The 19,095-nt window shown below is 32.2% G+C and overlaps 2 protein-coding genes across 2 annotated transcripts; both read right to left on the reverse strand.

Annotated features, from left to right (window-relative positions):
• Positions 1 to 292: 292 nt before the first annotated feature.
• LOC127097472 (probable RNA-dependent RNA polymerase 1) lies at positions 293 to 4,253 on the reverse strand. Its single transcript, XM_051035972.1, has 4 exons — positions 3,653 to 4,253; positions 1,712 to 3,567; positions 1,343 to 1,493; positions 293 to 1,222 (listed from the first exon to the last, which is right to left on the reverse strand). Exons 1-4 carry the CDS (start codon positions 4,163 to 4,165, stop codon positions 338 to 340), a joined length of 3,405 nt encoding a protein of 1,134 aa, XP_050891929.1. The 5' UTR covers positions 4,166 to 4,253; the 3' UTR covers positions 293 to 337.
• A 5,101-nt stretch (positions 4,254 to 9,354) lies between these two features.
• On the reverse strand, positions 9,355 to 12,721 carry LOC127092413 (CRAL-TRIO domain-containing protein YKL091C). The gene is made up of 6 exons (XM_051031277.1): positions 12,418 to 12,721; positions 12,087 to 12,342; positions 10,648 to 10,684; positions 10,023 to 10,140; positions 9,822 to 9,932; positions 9,355 to 9,710 (listed from the first exon to the last, which is right to left on the reverse strand). Exons 1-6 carry the CDS (start codon positions 12,487 to 12,489, stop codon positions 9,561 to 9,563), a joined length of 744 nt encoding a protein of 247 aa, XP_050887234.1. The 5' UTR covers positions 12,490 to 12,721; the 3' UTR covers positions 9,355 to 9,560.
• Positions 12,722 to 19,095: the final 6,374 nt, after the last annotated feature.

The raw sequence follows: 19,095 nt of genomic DNA on the forward strand, positions 1-19,095 counted from the left end.
AACTTTTTTTCACCAATTTTATGATTGCTTGTTCCAACGGTCGAAGGTGCAACTTCTCCAAAGCGTAAAACCCTAGGAAGTTCTCAGCGAAAAATAATTGTTTGTCTTTCAGGTTAATAGAAAGTGCAGTTTCTGCATTATTCATTATCATTCTTCACTGCTTTACAGTTACAACAGACTCACTTTATAGTGAGTATTCAGTACATGAGTTAGTTACATATCTGTAACTGCTTTCTTAACACACTCTACTCAAGCGCCTCTCTAGTATATATATTATCACACATGAAATAAATTGTATAGCAAGTAATCTAAATTAGTTTCATTTAGCTATACAAATTCATATGAATTTATAATGCATTATTATCCACAATAAGATACAAAACATCAATGTGATGAGAAACATTTTCAACATTCTCCAAACCTTCATTCTATAAATTCTACTATTGGCTTTATCCTTCTTTATCTGAACAAGAATATCATGAACACACCATGGAAAACTTAGGAAATGATCCTTATTAAGCCCTTTATTGTAACATCCCCAATAACTAGAATGATATGTTACATAATACCATGCAGAAGCAACAGCATAAGAATCATCATAATCACCACTTTGAGAATTTGATTTACTTTTCATCTCATTGAACCAATTTCTAGCTTCATTTCTTAATGACATCACAGCATGGTTTATTCCTTCTTTATCTTTTCTGTCATTGAAAGATTTTGACATCTTCAAAATATTTCCACTAATTATTTCTGCTTCTGTTTCTATACCATAGTAATCCATTAAGTTCAATAGCTTGGAATCATACATGTGTTTGTACTCACAAGCGATCTTTAAGTACTTTTCAAAACCATCAATTTTTGTGTCATGATCATATAGCTTCATTGCTGCTTTTTTAGTGAAGGATTTCCTGTGGCTTTTTTGTTGCGCGATGTTCTTTACTTCGCGGTAAAGCTTTCCGATTATGCTGTTTGATTGATAAGTTGGTTTGTTTTGCCTTTCCATGAAATCTGGATATTGTTGTACTTGTAGATGTTGTGGTATTTCGGCTGGGACACCGGATTTCGCAAAATCAACTGCGACCGAGTGTAGTTTTGCAAGCTCTATGCACGAATGACTCATCGCCTTTTCAGATTCTTTATCAGCAAACACAGTGTGTGCACTTGCAATGATTCCTAAAGTGTCTTTGACAATGTAGTGTGTGAAATGTTCCTCTATATCCTGTAACCAAGTAGCGAAATGCATAATTTCCACCATAAATCAACGCAGGCGACTAGGGGCGGACTGCAATAAAGGCGAAATTTCCAATAGGTATGTTTTTAGAAAATTTTAAACAAATACCTGTAATGTGACATCATGATCCATACTCATGAGTTTGGATGGTGCATGATCCATTGGATTTTCCTGATGAGGAGGAATAAGAGCAGGGTCCCAACAGACAAAGTAGACATCTCCATCCAAGTCACTTCCCGAACACTCATTAGGATGTGGTCTACAAAACAAATCACTTCAAGTTATGTTGTTTTTTAAACAAGTGATTGAACTATGAAGCACGGCTACAGACACGGACACACACTAACACGTAATCACAAGTGTTGTGTTGTGTCGGTGCCAGTGTCTCACACAGACACGCCTTTTTTCAGAGGTATTGATGTTATAAAGTGATTGACTCGACAAAAAATATGAGGAATCTTAAAGTGAAAGTGTTACCTTCTCCCCTTCTGTGGAAAAACAACACAATCTACCATATGATGTAAGGAAGGTACATCGATCGCCCTCAAAATCCTTACATCTCCGGGATGAAGACATGGATTCTTTGCTACAACTACCTTTCCCTTAACAATATATTTACCATTTTTTGCTCCAATGCTCTTAGAAGTAACATTTGATTGCTTATTTCTTGGAAGAGATATTTGCACAAAGACCTCTCCATATTTTAGTCTCCTTGTTTCATCCAAACATCCTAACATTGATCTTCCTTTCCTAACAAATATCCTAGTTTTGAGCTGCAATTCTTGTAACTTTGATGCATATATTGTTCTCAAAATCATGGAAAGAAAAGGTTCATTTTCTGGATGGAAGCCACAAATAAGCATTTCCCTTAACATGGTTGTAATCTCTCCTTGTGACATCATGTCTAGTGCATTGAATGGCTTTCTTGATATCATTTTGAGTTTATTAACAATCTCCCTTTGCATCCTTTTAAAGACTCGATCCTTGACACCGAGGGTTGACAAGAGAACGATTACTTGTCGGTTAAGAAAGCACAGTTTGTGTTTACTCCATGACAAGACATCAAGTTTTGTGTTTTCTGACTTAAACTTGCACATGCTTTTTCTCAAGGAAAGTTTAGTTGATGAGTTAGGATCAATAGCAACAACACCTTTGTATCCACCATATCTGATTTGAAATGCAGATGGAATAATATGATCGTCGCAGCCGCATTGTTTAGCAACTTCTTGTGCCAATTCATAAGATATCTTCCCTATTCCATCCGAAAAACAATATTTGATTTCACCTCTTGTCAATTCTATATCGGGAATGATTTCGATTTCGTGTCTTCCAACACTCACCGTTTCTCTTGAAGAGCTGAATGATTGACCTAGCCTTGCTGCATATTTCGCCACATTCTTAATTTCATGAAAATCTCCCATCCACTTTCTTATATCACACGCAGTTAGTCCTTTTCTCGATGCAAACATCCACGCAGAGTTATCGCGTAGTTGACTTGACGAGAAAGCAAGAAACTCGAACTTCTTGTCACCAATTTCTAGGCCGTTTTTTAGCGTAGACAGTACTCTCTGATGAACACTTGTTTCTTTGTCCACCTCTATACCATTGGAACACGACAACAAATCAGACGAACGGAGTTTATCCATATTCTCGTCAACGAAAGAAACGCGAAGGAAGTTATCAGTGTCTTCAGGATAGTTGCGCAAAACTCGATTAGAAAGATTAACTTCAGGACCACAAAAATATATTTTGGATGGAGTTACTTGTACTCTATGAACATACACCAATCCATTATCTAGTGAAATGGTACTAGATAATAAAAGTGAAATATTTTTCGAGTATCTTTGATATTGTTCCTCCAACCATTGAACAGGTTCATAGCAACATTCTTTCATCACATGTAATTTATTCAAAGCACTCTCTATATATTCAAATTTCATTCTTTCTGGATCAACCATACGAAAAAAATCGGTGTCAATTACTTGCAAAGGAAGGCAACCATGTTGGACTAATGAGTTGATTTTGAACAAAATTTTGTATGGCAAGTTGAATCCTTCTGGTGGAATCACCATAGGGACAAAATTCAAATTCGACGAGAAACCATGTCGTTTCTCAAGATCAAAGGTGTTGTCAAACTTATAATAATTTCGATAGAAGGGACGAAAATTCGGAACCTCAACATTCTGCAGAAGCTCGAAACATAAAGCTGATGATTGTCCAATGCAACATGATGAGGTGAAATCTACACTTCTAGTCCAATGGTTGTCATGATCTTCCTTAAAATACTTCATTTCGGACACAAATTTTTCGTAGATTCGAGGAGCACTGCGTAACTGAAAATTTGTATATAGATCAAGTTCAAAACAAAAATACGCTACACAGACTAAAAACATATTTAACCAAACTTAAAAAACTAACCTGAAAAAGGAGAAGATTCTTCGTATGACAATGCGAATGATGCAGCTCAATCCGCGATATACTCTCGGAATTAATCTGCAGCTTATAATCCTTAGACAAATAGCTAAAAAAGATATACAATTTTCCTAATCTGGATCCAAATTTAACAGAAGCATTTGAATGTTCCCAAAGTACACTAAGTTTTTCTTTAGATGTTTGACATCCAAAGTGCACTCCAACACCATCCATGCTATAAGCAAAGATCCTTGGCTTTGGCAAAATGTCAGATTTTGTTACTTCAGCATTTAGAACAGTGTCATTGAAACATAGGTGTTGTTTAGTAACCAAGTTTAAGATTGTTTCAACACATTTTTTGTCTGTGAATTGAACATTAACATGTGTCATAGAATCATTGTGCTTCTCAATGATTACAGCAAGAACAGTTTGAAAGCCAGTAAGTTGCTCTAAAAATTTCATTACCTCTTTAGCAGAAAGATTGGATGGGAATCCATGTAATTGAATTGTCTTACACATAGTTTACCTGAAATTTCATGAATTTCTTCTACCACTTGGTTTTTATTTTGTTTAAGAAATATCTTGAGTTCTGTTATAAATTTCCTACTTTATCAACAACTTGGTTCTTTTAAAAAAAAAATTTTACTTTATTTTATATATAGATAGGTGTATATGTGCTTTGCTTTTTCTTCTATACTTGGTGAAGTATATTACAAAAAGAGAAAGCTCATTCTTTTCTTAATGTCCCCTTCTATGCCTTGCTTTTTACTTTATTTTATTTTATGGCTTTAGATTTGAATTATATGAGGTTTTTGGAAGAGTTTTTGTTGTGAAATAAAAATGATTTAAATGCTAATAATAAAAATGATGGGTGAGACAAAGAGTATGAATAACTAAAATAAATGATCTCAAGCGAAAATTAATATATATGTGAGATAGTGTAAGCAAAAACCATAAGAAGGAGAAGAAAATAAAAATGAGTGCACATCAAATTTGTTTATTTTAGAGGATAGAAGTTCTCCGAACCACTACAAGTGTTGTTACAAGAGATTACACGATGAGTTATGAGAAATCAGTCTTTCAAATTGATAAGAACATTTTCTATTTTTTTACCTAAGTGTTTTTATTTCTCTCTTTATTTCAATATATGAATCACACAAACTCAAAGTGTTTCAAAATATTTATAAATATTTCTCAATCCTCGTAGATATTCTTAAATGTCTTTCAATTCTTAGAATAATATGTATCTTGAGATTCCCTTATTTTTCCTCTCTAAGTTTCTTTCACCATGATTTCATCTCTATCAAATTTGTATCCAAAAAAGACGGAAAAAATTCCTTTTATAGGTGTTAGGGGAAATGGGTCGCATTTAAAAAAAAATTAGGTTGGGTTTCCCTAGATGCATCGCGTTTATTCCAAACGCGGTGTGTTCTCACGAATCTTTTCCTGAACATTTTGAAGTCAATCTCCACAATTTTCCATCTTGAATTCAAAATCGATAATGATGTCAATTTATCCCCTAATGTAGCTCTCTCTAAACCTTGAATCACTTTTCAACGAACTTGACCAAGTCCAAACAATGCTTTAACCTTAATTTAGGAAATGATTTAGTGAGCACATCTGTATGGTTTTCGTCCAAAGCCATCTTTTGAACCACACTCTCCTTTACTCGATCATGTCTCTTATGAAGTGAGAATGGATGTCAATGTGCTTTGTCATACCATGACACACTTGAAGATCGTCCAAGTGAATGACACTTTGACCATTACAATGCATCTTCACACATTCTTTCCAAACTCGATCATTTCATCTATGAAGTATAAATGGATGCCAATGTGATTTGTAATCTCATGACACACTTAATGATTGACCAAGTGAATATCACTTTCACTATCACAATGTATCTTCATACATTCATGAGTGTTCCCTAACTCTCCAATTATGTCTTTCAATTATATGGCTTCCTTGACCCTTCAACAAGAACAATATATTCCTCTTGAGTAGTAGATAACACGAAAATCAGTTGTTGAATTATCATACAACTTATAGTTGTTCTAAAGAATGTAAACATGTAACCCCAAAGAGATATTATAGTATCCAAATTTCTCTCATAGTTTGCATCCGCAGAATCCTCAAAATCATCTTTCTCTTGATCTACCTTTGTGTACTTCAAATCACCATTTAACTATTCAAATATCTCGACAATCACTTCAAAGCTTCCCAATGAACTTGACTATGATTGGCCATAAACCAACTTACTTTACTAACTTTGTATGTTAAGTCTACTCTACTACAAAATATACCATGCATGATGTTTTCAACCCCACATGAATAGGGAGTACTCTCTATCATCTTATTTTCTTCTTCGATTTGAGGATGTTATATAACCAAAATATTCATGCGATGATTCAAAGAAGTGTTAACGATTTTAGCATATTAAATTCTAAACCATTCCACTATTTTTTTCAAGTAGGCAGATTGATACAAGATTAATTTACTTCTTTTTATGGCTTCACATGATATCATTAGGATATCATCAACATATAGAAGAAGGTAGAGAATTATTTTCTTCTTCCTTTTCAATATGTATACATAGCTGACATAACTACTTCTCACAAAATCATGTTTAAGAAGAAATTAATCAAACCAACTTACCATTTCCTTGGGATTTATTTCAACCCATACACAGATTTCTTCGGCAAACATGCCTTAAATTTTCCTCTATAAAATCTTCAAATTGCTCAATGTAGATTGTCTTTTCAAGTAATCTAAGTAAAAAAAATGTTTTTTGACATCCATTTAATCCAACTCATGATTATATTAATTTAAAATTTCTACAAGTATCCTTAAAGAACAATATTTTATCTTAGGTAAGAAGATCACATTATAATCAATGTCATATAATTGAGTAAACCCATTTGCTTAAAGTCTTGCTTTAAATATTGGTTATTTAATCATAGGAATACCCTCATACTTCTTGAAGATACACTTGCATTCAATCACTCATTGTTTTTTAGGTAATTTCACAAGCTCCTAAGTATGGTTATTTATCGATGGATGCATCTCATTATTCACAACCTTCAACCATTTTTTTTACTATCTTTGCTTTTTAATGCTTCCTTGAAATTCTTTGTTTATAAATATTGCAACCCTTCAACTATATTCAAAGCATAATAAACCAGGTCATTATAACTATATTTCTGAGGTGGTATAATTTTTCTCCTTATCATATCAAGAGTCAACTGATAGTTTGGAGTCAGTATAGGTTTCCCTTCACTAGAACTAGAAACAAGAGCCTAAATTTACATTTTATCCATAGTCTCACTAGTAGAAACATTTACCTGAAACTAAGTCTTCTCAATCATAATTTATGTTTCTTTTACTTCTGAGTCGTTGCACTTCATCCTCATATGAGTCTCGTTAAAAGTAACACATATGCTTATGAAATATTTTGATCCTCCCGATTCTATTTTTCACAACTTTTAACCCTTCATACCTTTGGGATAACTAATAGAGATACATTTCACAATTAAAGCATCAAATTTTTCTTGCTTGATAGCGCAAAAGCCAAATCTCCAAAATAAAACTAGAGTAACATGTTGGTTTTATACTCCAAACCTTTATAGGTGTTATTAAAAAATGTATTTTTAATCCTAATCATCAATATTACGTCGGTAAAATTAAAGGGGACTACGGAAATTCAAGGATAATAAAGTTGGAGGGATAAAAAATCAATTTTTAAAATGAAAAGATTAAAAATTCACAAACATCAAATTAAAGGGATAAAAAATGTATCTAAATCTAAAAAATATTATATGTTCATAAGATATTTTTAAAAATTAATACTGAGGCTGCTTTTAATAAAAAATGCTTCGAATAAAAAAAACACAATCCTTTATCCTTGTGTTTTTTCTAAAGTGCTTTTAAAGTAATATTTTATGTCATAATTTAATTTATTGGATATATATTTAAACTGAAAAATGTTTAGATGCACGCCTAATTGTTTTAAGGGATTGACAATTGTGCTTGTATTCGATGAATATTTATAAAAATTATTTATAATAAATTCGACGCATAGATAATTATTAATTAAAATAAGTGCCGATGCGTACGAGGACATCTATATCATATATATTTATATATTTTAATATATATTATTATATAAAAAATACATGTATATATTTTTAAAATATATATCATAATTAAACTATTATGTATTTTAATATAAATATTATTTTATTTTCACAATTTAATATTGAACTTTTTTTTATTTTTTTTTATTAATTTTGTTAAAATATTAAAATGATATCATATTTTTTGATTTTATTAGAATTACAGATAATAAATACAAATATAGATATTTAAATATTCATACAATACAAGTGTTAGTACAGATATGAATTTGGGTACGAAATAAGATAAGTAGTACTTTACCTCATACCTTATGTAATAATTGTTTGGGTATTTAACAATTCTTCAAAATCTATTTAAGTTACCTAAACTCATTTATAGTTCGATAAAGACATCTTGATGCGTCAGTGAAGCTAACGTTACTTGTTTGTGAGGCAATCATAATTTTGATTTAAATAGGAAACAAAATGTTTTCATTTTTTATTTTACTTTCTTTACTATCCTTGTTTCTTATGCATTAATTGCAAATTAATTATAAATTAATTATGTTATATAAAATTTAATTATTAAATATAGTTAGTTATATTAGATGAGAGTTACTTATATGTTTAATCTATAGATTTTATAGATTTTGTTGTATCACTTTAATAAACTAAGTTTCATTTGATCAATACAAATTTATTATCCCTTTTCATATCTTTTTCTTTTTTATAAGTTTTATAAATTTTATAAAGAATCCTACTCTAATATAAGAGTTATGGTTTACACTTTACAAACATATAATCTATTGTATTTTGTGGAGAAAATCATTTTTTCCTTCTCATTGGTACATTAATTATAATATTAAATCTCTTGTTAGTGCTATAATAATTTACAAGATAAATTATGTTATCTTTTTAGATTTAAATAATTTTGTGTATCTTTTATTTTCGTTTTTGTATTTTTTTTTTGATGAAGTCCTTAAATATTGAAATTATTTGATTTTAATCTCTAAAATTAAAATTTATAGGAAAATTTATAAATACTTTATGGATTTTTCTTCGGATTTTACTTTTCATTTTTGTCCTTGTATTTTTTTTTAAAAAATAATTCTAAAATGTCAAAATTCTTTTGATTATAATTCTTAAAGTTAAAATCCACAAAAGAATCTCTAAAAAACCTACATATTTTCATGCGGATTATAAAAGAGAATAGAACGAATATTCCTTAAATGAATATGGCTTCTTAGGAGTATTAGAGCTTAACATATTGTAATCACATTGTGAAAATACAATTATATTAGTTACATTTAAGAATATATAATTACGTAGTTAAAATAATTTAATTATTGAACTAAAAAAACTATTATTTTACAATAAATATTCAAAAGTTAAAACAATACAAGATGTGGAATTGTGCCAAGAAAAAAATAGAGTATTTTAGAGAGAAAAAAATACAATTTGACCTTAAAAATAAATAATAAATCTAAATACTGATTTTTTGTTTGTTGATAGATGAATAATGATTTTAAAAAAAATAGTATATTACCTTCACCAAATGTAACTGTCAGATTGGCTAGGATTTTTTAGATAAAAATATGAACCAATAAAATATAGTTGATTTAGTCTCACTTTTACAATCTATGATCAAAAAATTCAAACTAAATCAAATGGATAAAAAAACATGTTGGTTTATTTCTAATCATGATTTGGTTTGGTATAATGTCCTCTAGTTATAAGCATAAAATACCCCTTATTTTATTGTACTCTAAAATGATTGTTTGATTGTCAAGTAAACACTTTAATCAATTTGTTCTTCCATTTTCTAATGGTGTCACTTCAAAATCTTGGATGGCTACAAGCTTTGCTCTTCCACCATACTCTTCTGGGAGAATCTCTTCACCAACTTCATTTATGAATTCCTTTCTCTCATCTTCATTGCTTATAATCACAATCTGCATCCAACAACCAAAACTAGCACATGTTACATCGTATTATTCGAGTTTAATTTCGAAATGCTTTCGATGCAAAAAGTTTTACCATGTCACTTTCGAAATAATAGGTACCTTTTCTTGTGTTGCCTTGTCTAGGAAGCCAGAAACTAGTCTCCAAACACTCACAAAAAACCATGGCATGTGTAAAATATAACACTTTGCTAAACGTTCAGGGTAGTAACTCTGCGATTCAACCAACAGAGAAGCATGACTTGATATATTGGCATTTATTTTAGACACAAAAATATCAACAAAAAAGAGACGGAATATCACCTGTAAAAATTGAAATCCAGTAATTAAACCACGCGCGTCAACGTTCTTATAAGAAATATTCTGCAGATCAAGAACTCCGATCAACTTTTCATTTCCTACTTCCCTTCCTTTAAAAGCACTGAAAATAAAAGGTTAACAATTAATTTTGTTGATTTCTAATGATAGAGGTAGTAGAAGTCACAGAACACAGATGAAAACAACTCATTGATCATGACATTATTATTACTAACAACTCTTTTATTTTGTAAAAATGAAATCAGATTCCTACCCTAGTATGATTTGGCTCGATTTCGATATGTTACTCTCTGAGTTGAACTTCAGAGACCACTCTTAATGGTTTGTCCTGTTTTTACATATCTACCCTATACTTTCCAAATTCACATATTACTATGAAGCACTAACAGACACGCACAGACACAGGACTAACTCGTAGACACCGATAATATTTTAAAAAATTGAAACAATTGAATGTTTAGGAACTGAATTAAGCTTTAGACTACAGAAAATGGTGCTGAAGTATCAGTCCATGAAGTATAACAGTTGGTAAATTTCTGCATTGCCAAGCTTTTGTTCAAGTTCCAATAAATAATAGATAAGATAAGAAAGCACTGCAATATTAGAGTACCTCGCAATGGTCTTGTCCAGTAAATGTACGATAAATTCTGAAACAATAAACAAACCAGCGTAGTCAGCTATATAACTTTCATCATTATGAAATATATGAATACCAAGTCAGAGAGTTAAAAAGAAACCGTTATCATCTAAAATTAGATTTCGATGCAGTCACTTGATTTCCACTTCTTTTTTATTCAACCAGATTTCGTTTTTGTCAATTTCAAATGTTTGCTGATTCTTGGAATGACACTATCGTCGTTCCTTCGTGTTTACACTTCTAAAACGATAATGCATATGCAAAATTCTTGCTTCGTGTCAATGTTGTCCTCTATTTTCTACATGAAAGATTTTTCATTTGGCCATAACAACATTGAGTGATTCCAACCCAGTTTACAACATAAGTATTAACAATTCATATCCATTCTTTTGACTTCTTAATAACTAAAGTAAGATATAAATCTCCTTAAGTTATTATATTTTCACTATTTCATCATGTCATATCAAATAAGATGAAACATACATTTCTAACCACAAGCACAATGTATCCCTCTTCTGAACATCATAAGCGTGATCCAAGTGGCCCAATAATAAGTGACCTAACTGATCTGATACCAACTTAAAATTTAGACTGAGTCTAACTAAATCTACAAATTCGGTTTGCAAGGTGAGGTATATCTCTCACTTATAAACTCATTTTCAGGTCATACATATCTCATGTAGGACTCAAAACAACTCACAAACACAACCTACTCCAAATTGTCGTATAAAAGTAGCACGTGTCTGTGATAGGAGGATATAAATTATCAACATTTTAGAGAAACCTATGAAACACGGACTCTGGAAACATGAAATCGACACTGGTAATAATTTTTAAAAAAAAAACGTAATCACAAGTGTTGGTATCGATTTCGGACATAGATACTGATACAGACACACCTTTGTTCAGACTTATCTAAAAAATTGGATTTGGGGAAACAACAAAAACATTGAATTCCACATAGAAAAAGAAGAAAAGGACAAAGAATGTGAACCAAAGGGGAAGCCAACTGATCCCATAAATTTAAAATAGGACTTCTCATTATACTAATTTATTTGCTACATGGTCCCCACATAGACAAATACATCAAAAGGCATCTTTGAACAATTGCACTAGCATCAAAAACCAAATAACAAATTTCTATTAGCTATAGAACTTTGACTAAGTGATTTATGTTTAGATAAATTTCTGCAAAAGCGAGTTGAATAGTAAATTTCAAAGTAAAAAATTGCATATAGACTCAACCTGTAAATACTAATTCAAACTAGAATCAATTCTGAATAGCATAATCAATTCTACTTGGAGCAGCCAAACATATCAAAATCAATTCTATACATTCACAATCAATTTTGGGAGCTACAAACATGAAACCAAACACACACTAAATGAATAAAACAAAATTAAAAAATTACTCTTGAATTGATTCTGATCTTTGGATGGGAAGTGTCTACATGCTTGAACAATCATGAGAGGAAACATATCTTGAGACAAACCCTGCAAAAAGATCTTTCTAGTCTCCAACTCATCGGGAACTTCAGAATCTGAAATAAACCCATTAGGAACCATAGTCTCTCTCCATTTACGCCATTGAACAAACATCTTAGCTGCTTTATCAGAATCCATAGACCGAGCAATCAAAAACCTCATCAGTGTAGCGTCCCCATAACCCTGCAAAAACCAAAATCAAAATCAAAATTCCTGAAAATTTAACACAACCAGTATATAACATATCGATTTATCTACCTGTGTTGAAGAACCAAGATTTGTGACAGAGTTTTTGAATTGGGTGAGTTTGGAGTCTGTTTCTTCGGCCATTTAGGGCAGAAGAAAAGACTAATTGGGAGAAGGAAAATGAGAGGAGGGGTAGTAGTAGTAGTGGTGGTGGCTGAAGAGAAGGAACAAGAACACGTGGAGGTTAAACAAGCTATGAGAAGAAAAGAAGAGTTACGTTGACATAACGGAAGTGAAATTTGACAGCGAAATAGAACAAGCCGTTTAAACCGGTTTGGATATATCTCATTCAAATATTCTTGAATCGGTTTAAATTGGTTCGAGGAAAAAAAGTTATTTAATTTAAATATTAATGTCTGATTAGTTATCTATTGCATCAGGATATTGAATGGGATTACAAGTGTGGGTCCAGGTAACTTTTGCACCAAGATATTGAATGGGAAGACAAGTGTGGGTCCAGGCAAAGGCAATTTGCAACATGCAAATTCTACAACTAACTTTTCGATGCATTAAATGCGAAGGTGCACAAGTTTTCATTCTTCTAGAGGTTGTTTCAGCAAAGTAAGATGGGGCAATAAATACAATCCCTAGATATAGAAAAGTTGGAGAGAAGAAGATAGAGAACACAAATACGATTTTAATTTTTGTAATTATATCAACTATTACATTAATAGTTATAAATAATATACATCCTTGATTTTATTAAAATTAGAAAAAGATCCGTTTTCACATCGACAATCTATGAACAGCCATAGTCTGCGTATATTTTGAGTTAATTTTTGGATTATAAAAAATCGAATAAAAACGTGTCTGTTACAAATGATCTATCAAATGATCATGAAATGATTATAGATAGGTGTTTATGTTTATTATGACCATAAAACCTATGATTAAATCCATTACAAATATTTTTATCTTTCTCTCTATTTTCAAGATTTTCTCCTTTCCACCGTGATAAACTTCATGACAATCTGATATTGTTAAGAAGATAATTTCAAACTTATGTCCAAAGAAAGATATGGAATATATTCTTCAGAAAGTCATAAGGTTGATTACAGATGATCTTCAAGCATCATACAGAGATAACTTCTTCGCAAAACCCTACAGCAGTTCCAAAATACATCACCAAAGAAATTTGAGTTTCTTTGAAGTTTTCTAGCAGTAAAATCTGGATACATTAATATGATTATCTCATAGATCTAATGTTTATCATGTTCATGCTCTTAGCCATGTGAAATTTCTGCTCTTGGTCACGATGATGTTCATACTTAGTTTATTGCAGAAGGGTAGATATGTTTTTTTTTAATGAATCATCGTTTTGGCCGGAGATTAAGTCGCATATGAATTCGAGAGGCATACTGATTTTGCAAGGAGTGATTACAAAAAGAAGACGAGACCCTTCATGAAAATTCATTGACAGTGTCCTGTTTATCGTGAAAATTAATAGTAAATAATCTCTGATCTTAAAAAATGGTTCACTTTGACTGGATCAACCACTAAATCATAAGACATGTGCTTTTGTTAAATATTTTTTTTTTAAATTTATAAACAGTTGCAGTAAATAGGAATAATGGATAATCTATGAACAATTTCAATAAAAATGAAAAAACCGTGATTGACACTTACATTTTCAATAATCTCGTTTCTTAGATATACTTAGATACTTTGAATAATTTATGAGTAATTTAAAAATAGGTGTACAATGATTGAACACACGGAAATCCTATACACTAAGACCCCTGTTTATACTAAGTCGAACATAACCGCTATCAACGGTCTTTCTTCCGGAAAACGACATGTTTTACTTGCATGTCCTCACTTCGTCGTAGCTTTACACACGTCCTTCTCAGACAAATGCATAAGGACAAAAAACAGTTATCATCCTTATTCAAATTCAAAATCCTTCGTCAAAAGCAACATCAATATTGCTCCGGTCAAAATTGCGGTCTGAACCCAGAAATACTTCCAAATCTAAAAACCAGCATTTCCTTATTACACACAAAAAAAATCTCTTTCCACAAGATCTTACTCTTCGAAGGAAATTCCTTTTTCTTGTCGAAGTTGAGACAAACATTTTCTTTTGCTCATCATATATAAGCCAACTTTGGCATCGAAAACCTCAGCTAACAGGTGCATGATCGCAATGCCGAGGCCAACAATTAAAACTGAAAAAGTCCGACTACACTGAACGGATCTCGTGATAAACGAAGTTTTGGCCGATGCTGAAATAGGAATTATAATTGGAGCAGCAAAGATCCCTCGGCGTTACAATTCTCGAAGTCAACAAGCCTACTAGCAAGTACCACAGGTTTACGTCACAATAGGCTGATCCAACATGTTTCCGATAATTTCTAAAGCCATCGACATCAAAAGATAAGTGAATTTCACTCATTACAATAGTTGATTTGAGTTTTATTTCGGAATGCTACTAAACACAATCATTAAATTTCAGAACTATAATAGATACATTGTAATTTGTAACCTGTAGATAGTATCTGCAGTCTCCACTATTAATTATGCAACTATATATGAAGATGAAAGAGTTTGTGTAATACAATTATTTGATTTCACATGGGATTTAACTAATGATCACTAATCCTTTATTGTGCGTACAATGGACAGATTTTGGAGAAAAGTGATTACACTATGATTTCAGGGAATACTCACATACGTTCAAGAATGGGAGCGACACCCGACATTGTTTTCAAGAATAATCGGCCAAACCTTCACTTCCGATGTCATGAAAACAATGCTTAAAATGAGTGACAATGTTGATAAAGACTGTTGTCAAATTATTGAGTAGGAAATTTGGAACAGGTAGAGACACCTTGGGCTATGTTGAGATAATTATACGGCTTAGTTCTGTTGCATTTTTATTTCAGATAAATAATACTCCCTTATTTTAGGAGAGTCTATTGAATTCATCTTATTCAAATTCTTGAAAATACTTTATCAATGATCCTTCATTCTTATTCCACTGATGGTCTTTAACAAATAAGCTGCTAGCCGGTCCTCATTTCAATTTGTTAGACATGTCGTTCAAATGAGTCAAAAGGAGACAAATTATAGTATAATATCCTCGATGCATAAATCCTCATATTAGTTTGTGCAACTTGGAGGGCATGCATTATATTCCCACATAATACATGTATAGTCTTTTGCAATCCTAAGCAAACAAACTGTCATATTTGTTATATACAAATAAATACATGCTAATGCATATTTGACGAACTACAAAGCGGAGATACCATAGAAAATAGACGGGATAATACAAATTATATTTTAATTTATCGTTGAATAAGACGAATTAATTTCTCTGCCGTTTGTAATTGATGACCCGTTTAGAGATTACTTTAGGTAATGGGTGTCGCTCTTTTCCCCTGCGAGGGAAGGAGGCACCTCCCCTTTTATAAGCTTTTAAAATTATGTAGGATAGTTGTTGGAACAAAGACTGGAGGAGACTTACCCTCAAATAAAAGAAGAGACCGAGAACGACGAATATCTCCACAAATGACAAAATGGGCTAAGTTAATTGAAACCTTTGGCATAATCGGATGCGGACGAGCTAAGTTAATTGAAACCTCTGGCATAACTGAAGCCCGCGTTAATTGAAACCTCTGACATAATTGGTTGTGGTCGGGCTAAGTTAATTGAAACATCTAGTCTAACTGAAGTCCATGTTAAAAAAAACCTCAGACGAAATTGGATCTGATTGAATTATAAAGAAAAACCCTTGGTCGGGATATACTTATCATGGACGGGGTCTTAGTTTGTTAGTTAATCGGGGTTTTATAAGTGCTCTGAGTTATATTATCATCGTGACCATGTCTTATAGAGGTACCCGAGTGGTTTATCAGAATATAAGTATTTGAATTGACTTAGCATAGCCTTGCCCTTTGTTGGGGAGTGGGTTTGACTGACCACTTATGTTTAAAAATTTATTTTTAGCACTTGGGGCTTCTATAAGGAATCAATTATAAAGATAAAATATGAAAATGAGGACTAATGACAAAACAATTGCGAGTCAATGTCCCGATGAGAATATATTATGACTCTAATCACATCAAAGATCCTCAAGGGATCAGATCCCAGCACACGAGGTTCTCTAAAGAATGAAACAAGATTTAAATCGAGATTTGTCAACCTATAAGGATTTGGTTATTAGTGATAGTTGGAAGCCCACATGGGTCATTATGATCCTAACAAAGCCAAGCATGGACATAATTAAAAGGATCTATAATAGGTCGAGATGCCACATAGGGCTCTCCGGTTTCACTATGTCTAGAATGACTAATTGGTCGAGACCCACTAGGGCTCTAGCGATTCCTCTAGGTCTAGAACTTACCAAGTTCTGCCACAACTAGAGGCCGAGAATACACAAGAGCTCTCTGATTTCTCTACATTGCAAACTTACTCGGATTCTCCGACTTCTTCGTTAAAATTGTATTTATTTTACTGACTTCATATGAATCCCTCAGAAATTGGTCCATCATCGAAACCACATATTTAAGGAAAGTTTATATGATTTGGGATAAATTCAAAACACTTCGCCCTTACAGGCCTCGCACCCTTACATGCTTTGGGAGCTTATGTACATCCTGGATTTTATTAGAACCCGGAAAAGGCCGGTCTTGCACCTCGACAATCTATGAACATTCATAGCATGTGTATATTTTGGGTCAGTCCCCGAATTATGAAAAGTCGAATAAAGACGTGTCTGTTACAAGGGTCAGTCAAATGATCATGAAATGGTTATAGGTACTTATTAAGTCCATTACAAATGGTTAAATATGTGGTTATGCTTATTATGGCCATAAAGCCTATTAATCATTACTATTTAGTAAGGGAGGAAAGGCTGGAAGTATGAATAGGTCTTGAGACCAACAATGGAGGGGGGGGGGGACAATTCGATGAATAACACAAGAAAGAGAGAAACGTGTGAAAACATTGGACCATCAATAATGGTGGTCAAGATCCCCTCCTAACATACCTCCTGCAAGATATAACGATTGTGACCTCTCATGACTAGCTTCAGGGAGGTTTCTCCAAATAGTATTCAGCAAGAAAAAACAATGTATTTTTATGTGATATTAAAATATAACAAAAACAATTAAGGTTTTTCTTACTAAGTAGGATCGACTACATTAATCAACTTTTGTCATAATATTCTATCAAAGACCATGCTTCTATCCTAATCATTAATCTCGAGATATTTTTTGATAAATTCTCTAGTAGTTTTTATTGGTCTTCACTTTGCTCTAATTGTTTTCCTTCTCTTTATCTTGTCTACCCTTCTTAATACATAATATATCGGTCTTCTCTCTACATGCACAAACCACCTAAGTCTATTTTCCACCATCTTCTCCATTATAGGTGTTACCCTAACACTTTTTCTAATATTATCATTTCTAAATGTATCCTGTCGAGTCTTACCATACATCTACTGCAACATCCTCATCTCGTCTATACTTAATTTATTATCATGCTGATTATTAATCGCCCAACATTATGTCTCGTACAAAATCGCAGATCTTACCATTGTCCGATAAAACTTTTCCTTCAACTTAAGTGGTACTTTTGAATCAAATAAAACACCCGACGCCCTTCTCCAAATTAAATTCGACGGTTCACATCTCCTTCTATTTCTTCATCATTTTGTATTACGAACCTAAGATATTTAAACTGCGTGACTTGAGGGATAATATTGTAAGAATAATATTTGGTTATGCACCTGGCCTTTAGTTTTGATGATAATAGTGAATTGTTTCTTAGAGAACAATTTTGTACCCTAATTGTTTTTATCTAGTGTGTAGCTTTTTCTAACAGATTCTGACTCTGAAGCATTGACATGTGACATCATTAGATTCTGGAATCAACACACTCTGACTCTAAAGAGATACAAGTACTTTACAAGACGTTGTCAAGTTCTAGAAAGATCTTAGACAATATTTTAATGAACGTTTGTGCTAAAGCTTCTGACTGTGACTCTGATTTAAGAGCCTCTGAAGGATTGTCAGCCTTCAAGATTATGCGCTAAAGTTCTGAAGATTATGCAGAACAAGATTTGAAGACTCTAAAGACCAGGTTCTGAGGAACTATGTCAAGACTCTGAAGACCGAGGTTTTGAAGATTCTGTCAACCTGTCTCTTGATCCTTCTAAGCATGCTTAACATCATTTCATCATAAGCCTATGAATATTAGAAGATAAGATCAAAAGGTTTTGCATCAAAAAAATAGTACACGGTACAAGATCACCCTTCCCTCTACTACATTGATTTTGTTGGCTAAGGACAGTACTATTGTACCATTTTGTCTCCTATATGCAAACTGTTACATAAAGAGACAACTACAATTTTCTATTCTAATTTTACCCTCCAATATATATTTTAACTTTCTATATAAAGGATACTTGGAAGAATTGAAGAAGTTATTAATTCACTGCGTAATACTATGCTCATACACACACTCTTTTGCTGAAGTGGATATTTTATGTGTATATTCTTTATAGACACACTAGATTTGTTGCTCGTTATCATGTAAAATATTCTTTGTATTTAACTTATGTTAATCCACTTTCTTAGAAGCAATACTTGTAAACACAGACTTGTAAATCTCAAAGTTGTTTGAGTGGTTTCCTTGAGTGACTAGGTTTTAGTTAGATAGAATCAAGAAGATAAAAATAGTTTATAT

The sequence above is a fragment of the Lathyrus oleraceus genome, chromosome 6 (assembly GCF_024323335.1).
Source record: "Lathyrus oleraceus cultivar Zhongwan6 chromosome 6, CAAS_Psat_ZW6_1.0, whole genome shotgun sequence".
NCBI lineage: Eukaryota > Viridiplantae > Streptophyta > Magnoliopsida > Fabales > Fabaceae > Lathyrus > Lathyrus oleraceus.

Coding starts and splice junctions, on each gene's coding strand:
- LOC127097472 (XM_051035972.1), bottom strand. CDS start 4,165: ATGTGTAAGACAATTCAATTACATGGATTCCCATCCAATCTTTCTGCT. Junction 1,494..1,711: donor TTTCCACAGAAGGGGAGAAG/GTAACACTTTCA, acceptor TTTGTTTTGTAG/ACCACATCCTAATGAGTGTT. Junction 1,223..1,342: donor ATCATGATGTCACATTACAG/GTATTTGTTTAA, acceptor ACTTGGTTACAG/GATATAGAGGAACATTTCAC.
- LOC127092413 (XM_051031277.1), bottom strand. CDS start 12,489: ATGGCCGAAGAAACAGACTCCAAACTCACCCAATTCAAAAACTCTGTC. Junction 10,141..10,647: donor CTGGACAAGACCATTGCGAG/GTACTCTAATAT, acceptor TTTTATTTTCAG/TGCTTTTAAAGGAAGGGAAG. Junction 9,711..9,821: donor ACAAGGCAACACAAGAAAAG/GTACCTATTATT, acceptor TGTTGGATGCAG/ATTGTGATTATAAGCAATGA.